The 14,105-nt window shown below is 41.1% G+C and overlaps 1 protein-coding gene across 4 annotated transcripts in view; it reads left to right on the top strand.

Moving 5' to 3' along the window:
• XYLB (xylulokinase) overlaps window positions 1–8,907 on the top strand; it is a 104,242-nt gene extending 95,335 nt beyond the window's left edge. For 3 of the 4 annotated variants that reach the window (XM_051612244.1, XM_051612241.1, XM_051612243.1), the window contains exons 18-19: window positions 676–770; window positions 8,622–8,907. In XM_051612244.1, coding sequence (XP_051468204.1) covers window positions 676–770; window positions 8,622–8,705 — 179 coding nt within the window. In that variant the 3' untranslated portion in view covers window positions 8,706–8,907. The remainder of the gene's footprint in view (window positions 1–675; window positions 771–8,621) is intronic. The other variant, XM_051612245.1, reaches the window with a different exon arrangement.
• The last annotated feature ends 5,198 nt before the right edge of the window (window positions 8,908–14,105 follow it).

Below are 14,105 nucleotides of genomic sequence, written 5' to 3'. Positions count from 1 at the left end.
AAATGGCATTTTTGATGGATGCTTTCATCTGACTCACTCTTGGCCAGGCGAAGGAATTGAGCAAAACTGTAGAGTTGCTAATATAAATGAAATATTGATGGCAAGGGCTCCTTAATAATATTGCAGTGTACATCTACAAGTAGGGTGTTCCACAGTTAGTCTGGGATTCCTAGCAGGTGGAACAAGGAACTCCTAAAGTGCTATGATTCACTTGCAAAGCAAAATGCTGTAGTAGCAGAACTCCCCTGTCATTCTGCTTCCTTATATAAAAATATATTTATTAATTTGTAATGCATTTTCTTGACATTGTTTTAATTTCTCCTCCTTTTTTTCGTTTAGTCACGTTTTGTCCTAGAGTCCCTCACTTCCACATATTTTTCACTGCTGTTTACTGTATTTTTATAACCATAAATAATTACTGAAATTGTTGAGCAGCATTTCTGCTGCTGACCTACTCTCCAGGGTACCCACTGAGTGATTGGCAAAATCTCAATCATGGAGTCCCCACTTCCCAGGCTAGTGCGTTGGAATGTAAGATCTTCTGCCATTTATCCTTCAATCCTGAATGCTGACCTGACCAAGGAAGATCAATATAATGTATTAATTAACCAGGGAGCCAAGGCACATCCCTCATCTTGCTTTTTGCATTGATCAGGATTGTGATTCTCATTGCAGGACTTGTAGCTGAGACAAATGTGTCCTTGGCTGACGTTGTGAAATTAGCACCAGAGCCCAGATTGGCTGTTACACCAACTGTTGGGGCTGAGGAGGTGAGCAAACTTGGGAATACCATTTTTCTTTTCATTTCCTGTCTGCTTCAGAATGTAGTGGCTTGCTAATTCTTCTGGTAAAATACCTTAATTTAAGAAGCGTTTGGTTAGACAATTCTCACTCCTTGTTGTAAAGAGAGATTTGATTTTGGGAGGTCTTTAGTCTTGTTATGACGCAATAATCTGATCACTCCGTCCGGGTCTGTGTGTGGGATTTTTCCTAACTGGGTGTGATCAGAGAGCAAAACCTGTCCCTTAAGGGACAGAAAAAGATATACAATAGGTTGAATTTGGATACAGATCAGTCAGGTTGTAACTGATATTATTGATAAAATAGTCTTGACTTGTTTGCAGCAAGCAGCATGGAAAAGGCATGGGGACAGTGCTTTCCAGCCTCTTAGAAAACATCCCCAAAAATCCTGTCTGACCACTCACCAGTGGTCACCAATTGTATATCTTCACTTGTAGCTCCCAGATGGAAACTGAAAGATTTAGTAGGCATAGGCCTCTGGCACTGTGCCCATCCTTGGAATTTCACCACATCTGCAGGTGAAGCTTGTGCTTTATGGGCCACATAAATAAAGCAGAAGAAATAGTCATTGTTGCTAACAATGTAGTTCCAGCCCCTGTAAAACCAAGGAAGAAATTGTTGTCTCAGGCTCTCCAGTACAACCCTGAACCTCTTTCTATCAGGTGCCAAGAGCATTTGTTTACACCAGTTTCTGAAATACAATTTCCAGTTATAAATAAACAATATGATATAGCAAGATTCTTACAGGACACAAGTTTAAATAACAAAAGGTGTTTCTAACTCTGTCTTCAGCTCTGTGGAAGCTTATTTTCTACCAACACAGCCTTACACTCCATTTATGAGATTTGGATGTGCCCTAACTACAGGCAACAAGGTTTTAAAGCTTTTATTTAAACTGGGAAATTAATGATCTGCCAAAACTAGTAACTCCCAGCTACATGTGTAGTGGAGCACCAGATATCATCATAAGTAATAATAGAAATGATCATGCTGCATTGTGCCTGCCAGCGTATTATTTAATTATTAACTGAGATGGAGGAGCTCAGTAATCGAATAGAAGTCCCCTTCAGAAATATTAAGACATTGAATAATTTAAACTTGATTGATCTGATCTCATTTACTCAACCTTCCCCCCTCATTTTAAAAGATAAAATAATTAACAGCAATGGCCCGTGTCACATGTGTTACAGCTGAAGCCTTCTGCAGGGAATAGGCTTCAGAAGCAGATCCCCAGTGTCTGATTCAACCTCACATTGGTGCCCTGTTCCCCCCCAAAAGGCTGTCTGCTGAAAAGCTGCCAGTCTGGCTTGTGCGGAGGTGGAGGGCTCAGACACCTGCTTTTGACCCCCTGGTGCTGCTTCAGCTGTGAAACTCAAGAGCAGGGAATACAGCTGTCACTCTCAGGGGCCTTGTGAGAGCAGCAAGCACCTTGTACCCCTGCAGGGGCCAAGCTACCCTAACTGGAAAGATCAGTGGGGAATTCCTTTACCTCTTTCTGTTTTACCATCTGCATAAAATGGCCTGGAAGCTAAAAGAGTTAATTATCTCCCTCTCAATACTTTTCTTCTCCTTTTCCACTTGGTTAGACCTGGCTCTCATAGCACATCATTTTATTGGTTTTAAATGATGTACAGCAGTGAATTATTGCCCCAGTAGATAGGAGTGAATGATAGAGCAGGTAGTGGCCAAGCAGCACGTGAAGGAAACCATTCCTGTGCATAGCTTAGCTTGCCAGCTTCATTCTATTAAAAGCAGCTTCTTGCAATTAGGTATTCTACACCTTTTTTTTTTTTTTTTTTTCATCCCATCTTATAATTTTGCAGTTGATGGTGGATTCCATGAGTAGTTTCATGGCTGTGAAACTGCAGGAAGCCAGAGGGCCTGTCAGTAATAGTGTGTTAGCAAGAACAGTGCGGGAAAAATTCATAATGTGATGAGTCAGTTTGATTCTGTTTTTTACAGAGCTGCATCTCCCTGTCCTTCCAGTTTCATTCTGTTGAGGTTAGAGGCTTTCACTTAAATGACGGTTCTTTTTATAAACCTCAAAGTCATCCCGAGGTTAAGTTCTGTCTCACTGAGGAGCTCTTCTGGAAGAGTCTGGCTAACCGATGTGAAATTCCCCAGACCACTTCCCTGCATTTTTTGGATGGCTACAGCTACATCTTGGCAGGGTGGAGAAAAAACAGGTCATAACACAGTAATCTGCTCTGATTTCATCCTTTTTTCCTGGTATAGGTCGGAGGCAACATGTGTTAGATCACTGGAGGGAGGAAAACCTCTTTCAGACAGAGGTCAAGCAATAGTTTGATGTAGCTTCATTGCCAAGGCTTATGCACACAGTAAGGCTTTCCAGGAACCAAAAATGGAAAAAAAAAAAAGGGGAATTTTTTGTTCCTGAAGGATCATTCGTGATAATGAATGGGATTTTGAAAAGAAAAAGCAGGGCACAGAAAACAGCTCTTCAGGTTCAATTAAGCTGATGGGCAGGTAGAACAAAGTAAGGTCACCAGATGGGACACATAGAGCTTGTGATGGGTGATGAGTTAGTAGTTAATGGAAACTGAGATCCCATGAGTTCCAAATTGTCTGGCACAAAAGTGACTTTATCCTGTAGTAGACCATCCTGCCTGGAGGAGACCATTTCAAAGAGGATAAATTCCTCTCTGTGGCTACAACCCTGTCTCTTAGTTGAACCTGATTTCATTGTAGTGTGTGGGGGCTCACCCAACCTGAACTTGTTTCTAACTCTGTCAGTAACCAAACGGGTTATAAGGCATTCTAGTGGTAACCATTGTGGTTCTAGTCCTTGGTCAGTTATTAACCAGGCTAGCTGGTCGGTCATCTGTGGGTTAACCTGATGAATTCTTCTCTCTTGTTTTCAAAACAGCAACAATTAGAGAGTCACCTCACCTCTATGGAGCCTCCTCACTCCCCCAGGGAAAAAGATTAATCAGAACCACTAAGCACAACAGAAATAACCAGGAGATTCTAGAACAATACATATATATTGAGAGACAGAACAAATCTGTTGTTCCAGCATTGGAATTCAGCTCTGTTTTAGTAATCTATTGAAACAGCTGACTGGCTAGTTGGTTAATTAAGCAAAAAAGCATGAGAGGGAACATGATTATCTGGAGTTGATCACTTGTGTTTATACAGGGCCTGTGCCTATGACAAAGTGTCAGATTTAGTGCAATAGTGTTGGATAGGGTCTGGTAGGGAGAAGGCACAGTGCAGTTCACTATCTCTGGATGTAGAATTTTTTTATTGCATTATTGACTCTACTGAGATGTATTAATCCTGCAAAAATTCAAGAAGTGAAAATGTAGACCTAACAGGTTGTCTTGACTTTGGTGAATTGCCTTGTAAGTAGATGGGTTAACAGAAGTGTCCCTATTACCTAGGAAGGTTAGAATGACCTGTTTATTGATTTAAAATAATGATATTTTTGTTGAGTTAGATTTTGGAGGGGGAAGGTTGTTTTCTAGAATTGGTTTAGGTTGGTAGTTTAGTGCAAAGTAGATAATAATAATAATGCAACCAGAAAAATATGGTACTAGGTATTGATGGGAGTTTGATTAAGGTGATTATGAAGCCAATAGTTTTCTAACTTATTAACTGATTCAGATAGGCTTACAGAATGAATTTCCAAAATAAAGTAACTGTTGAGGTGTGGTTCCTTGGAGGAGTCTCTGAAGTATTTCTGGATGCTGTCATATTATTTCTGCTTTAAGTGTATCCTTTCTATTTTGAGAAAGATGATCAACTGCTATGATTTAAAAATAAAGCATCTGTATATTTTGATTTCTTAAGCAAATCTCTTCAAGTAATTTGAGGGTTTTTTTGTGTTTTGTTTTTTTTAAAGCTATCAAAAGTAGCAATAGTTTGTGCAGGACTGATTAATTATATTCTATTCAGGGCAGATTAAATGTACTCAGGTAGATTAAAATTAAAGAATCCTCAGCATCATCTTTGTAATTTGTAAATTTTGAATTGCTCCAAACATTGGCTTAAATAGCATAGACAGAAGTATCCATGATTATTGTCACTTGTAGTATTAATTTGGAGCTGGTTTTGGTTTTAGAGAGTGGAAGGAACAATGTCCCATTGTCCTAGACATTGTACAAAAGGACAGTAAAAGTCCTGATGATTTCATAGGCTGGGACTATGGTGAGATAGAGTACGAGGATGACACATCTGGTTTAGTCTAGAGGGCAAGGTAACATGTATTTGAATACATTTTCCAGGGAGAGCAGCTTAAGTTATTCTCTGTTATAATGTAATATTTATCATTTTCTTAGTTATTTGTGGGTTTTTTGGAGCGTGGCCAAATTGTCCCAGGAGAGAAGTTTAGGGTTTGTTAAATGAAGCCATCAGAGTGTTGCTCATGTTGTGGAGTAAGCTACAGAGATAAGCAGGATAAAAGACTGTAATATAGCAAGGACAGTAATTAAATTATGGACAATAAAAAGGTTCATGTTGTGATACATATAATTACTTTTGTTAGATATCATGGTCTGATATATTAGGTTTGAGACTATGACAGAGAGAGAATTTATGTTCTTGAGTTTTTATGCATCATTGAGAGTTCTTTATTCCCTTTGGACCTCAATTATAAAAATAAATCTGTATAATTGCCTCAGGACAAAGACTCCTGGAATAATTTACAAGGAGTTGCCCAAGGTTCTGTGGAGGCAGTTCAGTCACAACAGACGTGGAGAAGCATCTTTCACAGACACAACTGTGTGTGTGCTCAGGCCATGTGCTCAGTCAGGGCAGCTTGGCTTTTCTTCTCCTTACTTCATGGGAGCTGCACTGCTTTGGCCCCAGGCTTCAGCTGGTGTCAAGCTGGTATCTAAAATACTGCTTGTGAAAAGCTTGCAGTACTGCTGCTCTTACCAGCCATGATGTACTGGTGGTATTACAGCCAAATTCCATGAGGAAGAGGATTTTAAGATGGGCTTAGCCCTGTGAACTGTGCTGCTTTTTACCCCAAATGAACAGGAACAGAGTACAGAAGATATTCTTAATTTTTTGTTTGCAGTTTTTTTTCACATGGTCCATAATGCACCATTAATTTACACTAATGGCTGGGAAGCTTATTGCAAATGCCTGAATTTTCTCAATTAGCAAGCTAAGTGCTTAAGTCAAATAAACAGGAAAAGAAACTGTATCAGTAAATGTGGTTGTTCGTTTCTTTTGACATATTTTAATTTAGAGTGATGTATTAACAATAATACTTCCCAGCCTTCTACTAAATGTGCTGTTGTGTATTTTGTAAAAATACTGCTGCATAAGTGATCTGAAGCCTGCTTTCTCAGTGCCTGAGCTCACTTACCAGTGCAGCTCTGTTGTGCTGAATATTTGTTGAGAAGTGCCTCGGGTTTGTCAAATACACAGAACAGCAAAGTAAGAAAGAGTGAGGCTTGATTATAGATGCTTCAGTGAATAAAGGAGCTGGTTTGTTTGACATGCTGATACTCCCAGTATAGCCATAGTTGCCTGCTGAATATTTTGTTTACTCTGATGTGCATATTTAGCAGAAATAGGAGCAATAATATTCTTTGGGAGCATGAAAAGAATATATATATATGTACTTCATGAACTCCCAAGGCCCTCATGTAGTTAGTTAAAAATACCATGCTGAGTCATGTGGTGTTTCATAATAGTGGTGAATTTCATAACCCTGTGAATCTCCATGGATCTCAGTATCTCTGTCCTGTGGAGAAGAGGAGTTGGGGCAGGAACACAATGACTTGCCCATGGTCACTGGATGAGTGTTGCAGAGGTAGGAGTGTGTAGGTTTCTCTGTTCTAATGAGTGTAAGTTTGAGACATAGTAAGACTCACTGTGAGATGGGTTAAAAAAATTGTTCCAGTGAGACCTTGAGTAGTGAACAGTGAATCTTTCCATTTGCTGTTCCTTCTCTTCTTCCCCTTGATGTACTTAATCTGTTGAAGAAATGTACTTTAACTCCAGTAACATCTGGTTGGTAAGGGAGGAGTTGGCCAAAACAGGCTGCTTCTTCAGAATTTGTCCATTAAGTTGCTCTCACCTGTCATAGTGGAAGGTTGAAGTGGGAAGGAAGAGATAAATCCAGGTTTCACTATTCAGAGTAAAACTGTTATTCAGGAAGATATTTTGCCATCAACTGAAACACGGGAACAAAAGAGGCTATTTTTTTGATTTCCTAGATGAGGAAACTGTGATTTGTTTCTCTTTCATCTGGGAAAGTCTGACTGTTTCAGACACTGAGGCTGCTGCAGGGCTGTACCTAAAACTGCACAAGAGCAACCCTGTCTCTTCCTACGACCTCGTAGTTTACACTTGAAGTGTCTTCTCTTGAATTTCTTGTGTATATGTAGCAGTTGTCTGTGGCTCGTATCTGGAAAAGGATAAAATGCATTTAAATGCTGGATCTCACTTATTGATGGGAGCAGTAATTCAGTTTACTGGGTATGATTCATTATGGCTCTATAACCTCTCTGAACCTGGAGCCAGGAGCGAGACTGCTCTGATTATGAATAACATCAGTGCACAGGGTTTGGAGACTAGACTGGCGGCCCTTAGGATTCATTGCAGCAGGGATATGACCTTGTGGCATCCTCCTAAGGACTGCTCAAGCCTGCACCAGGCTCCATATTGGCTCCTGGCAGGCCCTTCTTTGTTCCTGACACAGCAAATGGATGAAGCTGTCCTGAAACTGCTTGTCAAACTAATGATTTTATTAGATGGACAATTAAAACAAGAAAGAGGAGATAAGAAGGTGTATCTCCAAGATCTAGATGAAGTACAGTTTTGGGTTGGAGCCAGCTGTAGGGCTAGGCCCTATTCAGGGTTTCTGCTAGGTAACCTGGTCACATACAAGCTGCTCATCTTCTGTGATATGTTGTGTGATGAATTTGAAGCAGAGGGGAAAAAAAATCCCAAGGGTAAAGAACCAAACAAATTGCAACACCGATCTTGCTCATATCCAAAAGCATAGGGGGCCTTTGAATCTGGGGTTTTGAATACCTTTGGGTTTGGATTGTTCTTCTTAATGTTGTAACAATTCTGGATCTAAAAACTACTGGAAAATTCTAGCTAGGGATATACAGAAAGCTACTCAGCTACTCAGTGTAGTTGTGGAAAGAGTTTGGGTCTCCATTTGTGTCCCTTGGTCTGGGTCTGGGGAGTGAGGAGCATGGTTGTGAAGTAGCTCTTAGATGGGAAAAGTCATGGCTGTGGAAGATGTGAAGGAGAAAAGAAGCTCAAATAGATATGGGAGTATGAGAGGGGCAGGAGAGGGAGTGTGAAATGTATTTTGGAATGCCCTGATTGGCATATTGGCCAAGGAGGACCTTTCTGACAGTGGTGTTTGACTATGCTAGGGGGTGGCATCGTGCTTATTAGCAAGGCAGAGGAGGAGGGGACAGAGGCAGTGATCCATCCTGAGGTAGCAGAGGGAGGCAAGGACAGGAGTTCTGCCTGGGTGGTTAGGACAGCTATTACTGAGGGGACATGTCAGACAGGGAGAGGTGACTTTAGCAGAGCTGCTTCCTCTGGAAGTAGCAACTTCTGCTTATAGCAAGAACACAGCCACAATAAGAACAACCTGTGCATGTCATAAAATTAAGCTGCAAAGGAGATGGTAAAAAGGACTGACATTTGAAGAAGGGAGACTGCAGCATTTTCTTGAGGAAATTGGGGGAAAAAACACAAACCTTCAGGTACCTATCAAGATCCTGTGTTCTTCATGTCTGAAGTTGGTTTTGAACTGCAGTGTGATTTAAAAATATAATTTTTCTACCTAGATGTATTTATTTCTTTTTCATTTTTAGCTGTATCCTCCACTTCTGAAAAGATATGCTGAGCTTGAACAGAAGGTTATCTGCAACCCAGCCTTCTCTTGTCTTGTGAAATAGAAGCAAACAAAATTTATAAGTTGTCTGAAGAGTCGACTCCCAAGGAGAAGATCAGAAAATATTTGCTCAGAATTTACTGGAGTTGTTTAAATCATTTTATTCCTCTTTGTAGACAAATTATTTTTAAATGTCTGTGTTTTAGTGTGTTGGTGGAAAAAAATTACATTGTGATTTAAAACCTGATTAAAAAAAGCATCATGTTGCTCTGTCTGTTTGTGACTTCAGTTATCCTTGGGTAATTTTCAGATCACAGAATCACAGAATGTTAGGGATTTGGAAGGGACCTCTGGAGATCATTTAGCCCAAACCCCCTGCCAGAACAGGACCACCACAGAATCTAGGGCATGGCACTCAGAAATGCATCCACATGGGTCTTGAAAGTCTCCAGCGAAGGAGACTCCACAAGCTCTCGGCTAGATTATTCACCTGTAACACTTACAGTAAAGAAATTCTTCCTCCTGTTGAGGTGGAGCTTCCTGTGCTCTAGCTTGCTGCTTTGGAATAGCTGGGTGACAAAGTCAAGTCCATTGTATATATGAATCACTCTACCTGTCTCTATCAGCTGGGATTCCCTGTGTTTAGCATGCTGGCCTCTCTTCATACCTGTCTAGCACAGTATCTTAATTCTACAGCTTTTCCTGCTGAAATCTTTTGAAACTATCTTTCTGTACATCTGTAACTTGTCAATGTTTATATCTTTGCCTACAGAACACCAAGAGAAAGCCTAAGCACTGACTTAATCCCATCTTTCTTTAGTATCTGCAGATTTGTGGTGTGAAGGCTGATTAAAGGCTTTAAAGTCTCCCTGGGATCCTCAGGGATGGGGAATTCTTGTTACGTGACACTATGGGAAGTCTGTTGTGTGATAAAACATGATGTGGTTGGATTTTATAGATTGTGGAAAGCACACAGGCCTCGTCCGATACAGAGGCCATTGCACAATGTTTTCTTGACGTTAGTTTTGTAAAACAGAAAATAAAGGCAACAAATGTGGGAAGCTTTAAGTGTTCCCTTTCTGTTTCAAAAGGCAGAGTCAGTTGATCTGCACACCGTTTGGGGATGATGCTGTTTTCCTTTGCTCCTTCAGGTGTCACAGCAATGAAATTGTGTCATGCTGAGTTTGACTGCAGAAGTAAGGTTCAGCTCCCAACAAGGCATGAAGGTCACTTGTTTTTTAAACCACCCATCTCCCAGTTCTGTGTTGGAGATACTGAGCAGAACTGGCCTTGCTCTGTTGCTTGCTGTTCTTCCACTTCAAATGTTTTAGTCCAGATCTACTAGACTCTGGCTGAGAAAAACTCAGAGAAAGTAAAAGCCAGGAGATCTTTAAGTTGCAGAATTTGAATGAACATCCTAAATTGCCCTGTGCGTGTGGGAACACTTTACTGCACCATTCTGCAGTGCCAGTATCTTTCCCTTGGGATAAGGTTTCTTTGGGAATAAAGCAGACTTGTTTAATGGAAGTGAATGAAGCCTTTCTTCCCTTCTTGTAGAAGTTGTAATGTGCCTAGGGGGTAAGCCAGGGAACTGTAGGGAGTAGAGGATCTCTTTACTGACTATTTGGGAGCTGGATTATGTCCCTGCTGGAGGTGGGTGACCCAAATTAATTTTCTTCAAATTATAGTGGCCCAGGAGCACTCTGCCTGTCTATGCTGCATCTCTGTGATGAGGGTGGGTGCCCCTTGCCATGACTCACCTCCAGAGTGGCAGGGGAATGGGCACATTCCTCCTTTGCTCTCCCTTTTGTATCTAGGTCCTTCATGTGCAAGTACCAACAGTGCCTTTTTTATTTTTTGTTCACAGCTGAATAATTGCAACTTCTCTTGATATTAGCCTGATTACTCAGGAAGGTCAAGAATTCAATTTCTGAGTTTCTAAAGCAGGCTTCTTTTAAGCATCTGCTTTAAAAGGTAGCATTACAAATACACATCCATCTCTTTTATGTGCTTATTATTCTGGGTCCCAAGGTACAGTGCTCAAGTGTATAATGCTTCTCCCAGGCCTCCACTGTCAGCAGTTGCTTTGTCATTGAGCAAGACTGTGGAGAGGTACAGAAGAATTCATTGATGCAAGCTAAACGGTGCCTACTAGTTTAAGCAGTGTTACCATCATCACTCTTTACTTCTGCCTGGTTACTAGTTTGACATCAAGGTCAGCCACACAGGGAGAGTATTCAGAGAGGTGCCTTAGGATTGTGCAGGTTTGGTGACAATTTCTTGCGTACCTCATTTGGGTTATCAGAGTGAGAAGACTGATGTCTCTTCTAGTTTTGTGGCTTAATTTGCCTGTGAAATGAGAGATTCAGGGTCAATTTCTTACTCAGCTGAAGAAGGTTAAAGCTTATGTTTCCCAGCTCAAAGTATATGTTAGAACATTTTTAAATAATGTGTTGGCTCCTAACGAAGTGTTATGTGATGCTAGTAGGATGGTTTAGGTGGTTTAATGACTTTCTGGGCCTGAGCTCTGGGTAGGGAGAAGAAAACAATCTGTCCATTGGGCTGGGCTGGGCCTCTCTGGTGTGTCCCACGTTAGCATTAAAACAGTTTCCTCAGGGTAGCTGATGCATTGTGTGCTTGCTGCAGGAGTCTCTGAGAAAAGACTCGGATGCAAGGCTCCAAAGGGCCAGGAGCTGAGCACCACTGAATTACAGTGCTGCTGTGGTGATGGGTTTATTAGGGCTGGCCTCTGAGGAATGGTGTCTGGAGTGGAAGAATTTATAGACAAGCTTTTTTTTTTTTTTCCCATCTCACCCAAGTTGCACATGTTCAGTGACTGGTGTCAGATAGAATAAGACTCAATAAATCTCCCTGTAGAAAGGTCCTTTGAAGAAATCCTGCTGCAAGACTTTCACCACTCTTTTCTTCTTGTCTTCCCAGGAACGCTAGTTTGCTAAGGAACCACAGGCTTCTTGCTCTCACAGGTACAGTGATGGAAGGATGTGGTGCCCTTTGGTTTCCACAATCATGTGGTTTTTTTGCCAGCTTGTCTACCTTAGGTTATCCTGGTTGTCTGCAGCAGAGAGGTTGCTGACTTGACATCTTTGCTGACAGAAATCTAAAGGTAAGCTGATGTCTTCTGCCTCAACATACTTGATGGAAATTGATTCCCTTCCCCATAAGTGACCTTACTATTCTTCAGGGTGAGCAACATGTCATCCCCATCTTGCCGAGACAAAAGGTTAGCTTCTGTGTTTAAAGGCCTGCTGAGCTATTCCCAGTCTAGATTAATCTGCTAGAAAATTGATCTCATCTCCTGGAAGAAAAAAAAAAACCTTGACTACTGCAAGGAGGTTGTTCAGCGCTCTCTGACCTGCAGCTCCTGTCCTGCACAAGCAGTGCTGCTCTAGGTTGGAGGTAGGTCATGAAGTTTCATGGAAAAATCCAAGCAGCTTCCTTAGCTTGATGGCCCTCTGCCCTCACCAGTCAATCTGAGCTGCACTGGTTTCACCCACAAGCTCTTGGTGTACCATGACCCAAAGACAAACACTTTTCTTTGGAGCCTGAAGTCTTTAAAGTCTTTTGTGATGCAGCTGGAAACAAACAGGAAAAGATGTTTGCTTTTTCTTAAGGGATCAGTCTGAGAGAGTTGGAGCTCTGATTGAATAAGTAACATACTGAAAAAAGTCTATGCTCTGTCAGTGCTTTAGTAAGTAACTGAGCTGAATACTGTGTGATCTCAGAGGGACCTTTTTGTTTTTCAGCTTTTGTTTCCTTTGCAGTTGTGGCTACCAATGGAGATCACAGAGCCACACCATGAAGGATGTGTATCTAAAGCCACAAAAAGCCAAAGCAGAACTTTCAACAAATAATTTGTTTTATCCCTATTTCTATTACCTTATTCCCAAGACTGCTGCATGCAGGTTAGGGGGTAGTGGAAGAAAAGAAGAACATTTTAGAGAATAAACTGTCTTCTCTTGGTGCTTGTCACAAACATGGAGTCAAGTCTTTCCTAGCAAAAAGGTGGTAATTTGGATTTTTCTTCTCCCCAGCAGCAAACTTGACATGAAAACATGGTTTTGATTTTGGTGAGGTCTCAACTCTCAGTTAAAATTAGGTTGAGATTAGCAAGCAGAAATGTGGCTAAGGAAGATTAGCTGGTGTGTGGACATTAACTCACGTACCAGGAGATCACTATCCCATAAGGAATGTTTTCTTAAGCAGCTTCTCTGAAGGTGACTGACTGTAGTCCTGATTCCACGTGACTTGAAATTTTAGTAAGGTCTCTTGCTCAGATTGGGTACAAAATCATATCTTCACCAAAGGACCTTACCTTGTTATTACTTTGCACTCATTTTGTGCAGGTCAAAATCACAGTGTGATGTGCAAGGCAAAAGAACTTGGGATGAATTTTTTTGGTAACCTGCTTTTTTCTGAGCATGTCACTGAAGTGTGTGAGTAGGACATCATTGACTGGAATATTCAGAGTAGTTACAGCCCCTGCTGACCTTCTGTGCTTGGATTACAGCCCAGCTAAAGCCTCTTTGGTTGGCCAATGCAAGTGGTTTATCTTTCAGTCATCAAACCTCACGTTACTGGAATGTAAGATTTTTATATTAGTTTGGTGGATTTTTTTCTTTTGCTTTGTTTTGTTTTGTGGTTTTTTGGTTTGTGTTTTTGTTGTAGTTTTTTTTTTTCCCCTAGGACTCTTTTTTCCATTCCTGCAGCACATGGTTTCCCTTGTAACTGTTTCCACTTCTGCAAGATGCTAAGAACTTCTCTTATGTGACACTTAACCAAGTGAGCTTGTGTGTTGCTGAGATTCATCCCCAGGACTCATTTTGCTTTACTTGTTCTGTAGCTCATCTGTTGCTTCTTAAAGACAGCCTTGACAAACAGAATGATGCTTCTGTAGTGATCCCAGACTTATAGGAATGTCTAGGCCATTGTGGGAACTCAGTGATTTCGTTCAGTGTTCTTGAAGTGCATGCCCTGAGGGATAAGGGTGAAGGAGCAGCTCTCGCTGCTTATGGGTACTGCCATGGTCTCAGATTTCTGTCTTTCACTAACATTGCCTCATCCATTGATGTATCAGCCTGCCCATTAGAACAACTGGGGATATTATGAATTGCATACAATGTTTTTTGCTTTAAGATCTTTAGATGACAGGTATTTGTGATATGTTCTTTGTTAAGATGCTGCGGTTAGCTCTGCTTTATTTTGGTATGTTGTGCCTTCATCGTCTGTAATGCATCCATCTGGTTGTCATTTCTCTTTTAGCATCCTATCAACCTAACACAAGCCTTTGGTCAGTCAGGTGTGGGATTCATCTGACCAGTGTAGACATCTGTGTCTCCTCTCATATGAGCTCCTTTTATAATCAAAGGAGAAGACCACAAGGGAGAGGAGCTTCTGCCTGTTGTTCGTCTTGTCTTATGGCAGATGTCTACAGCACATCAGGTGA

This window comes from Apus apus, chromosome 2 (genome assembly GCF_020740795.1).
Source record: "Apus apus isolate bApuApu2 chromosome 2, bApuApu2.pri.cur, whole genome shotgun sequence".
In the NCBI taxonomy this organism is placed as follows: Eukaryota; Metazoa; Chordata; class Aves; order Apodiformes; family Apodidae; genus Apus; species Apus apus.
The sequence above is the reverse complement of the archived record's forward strand: the minus strand, read 5'-3'. Positions and strand labels throughout refer to the sequence as shown.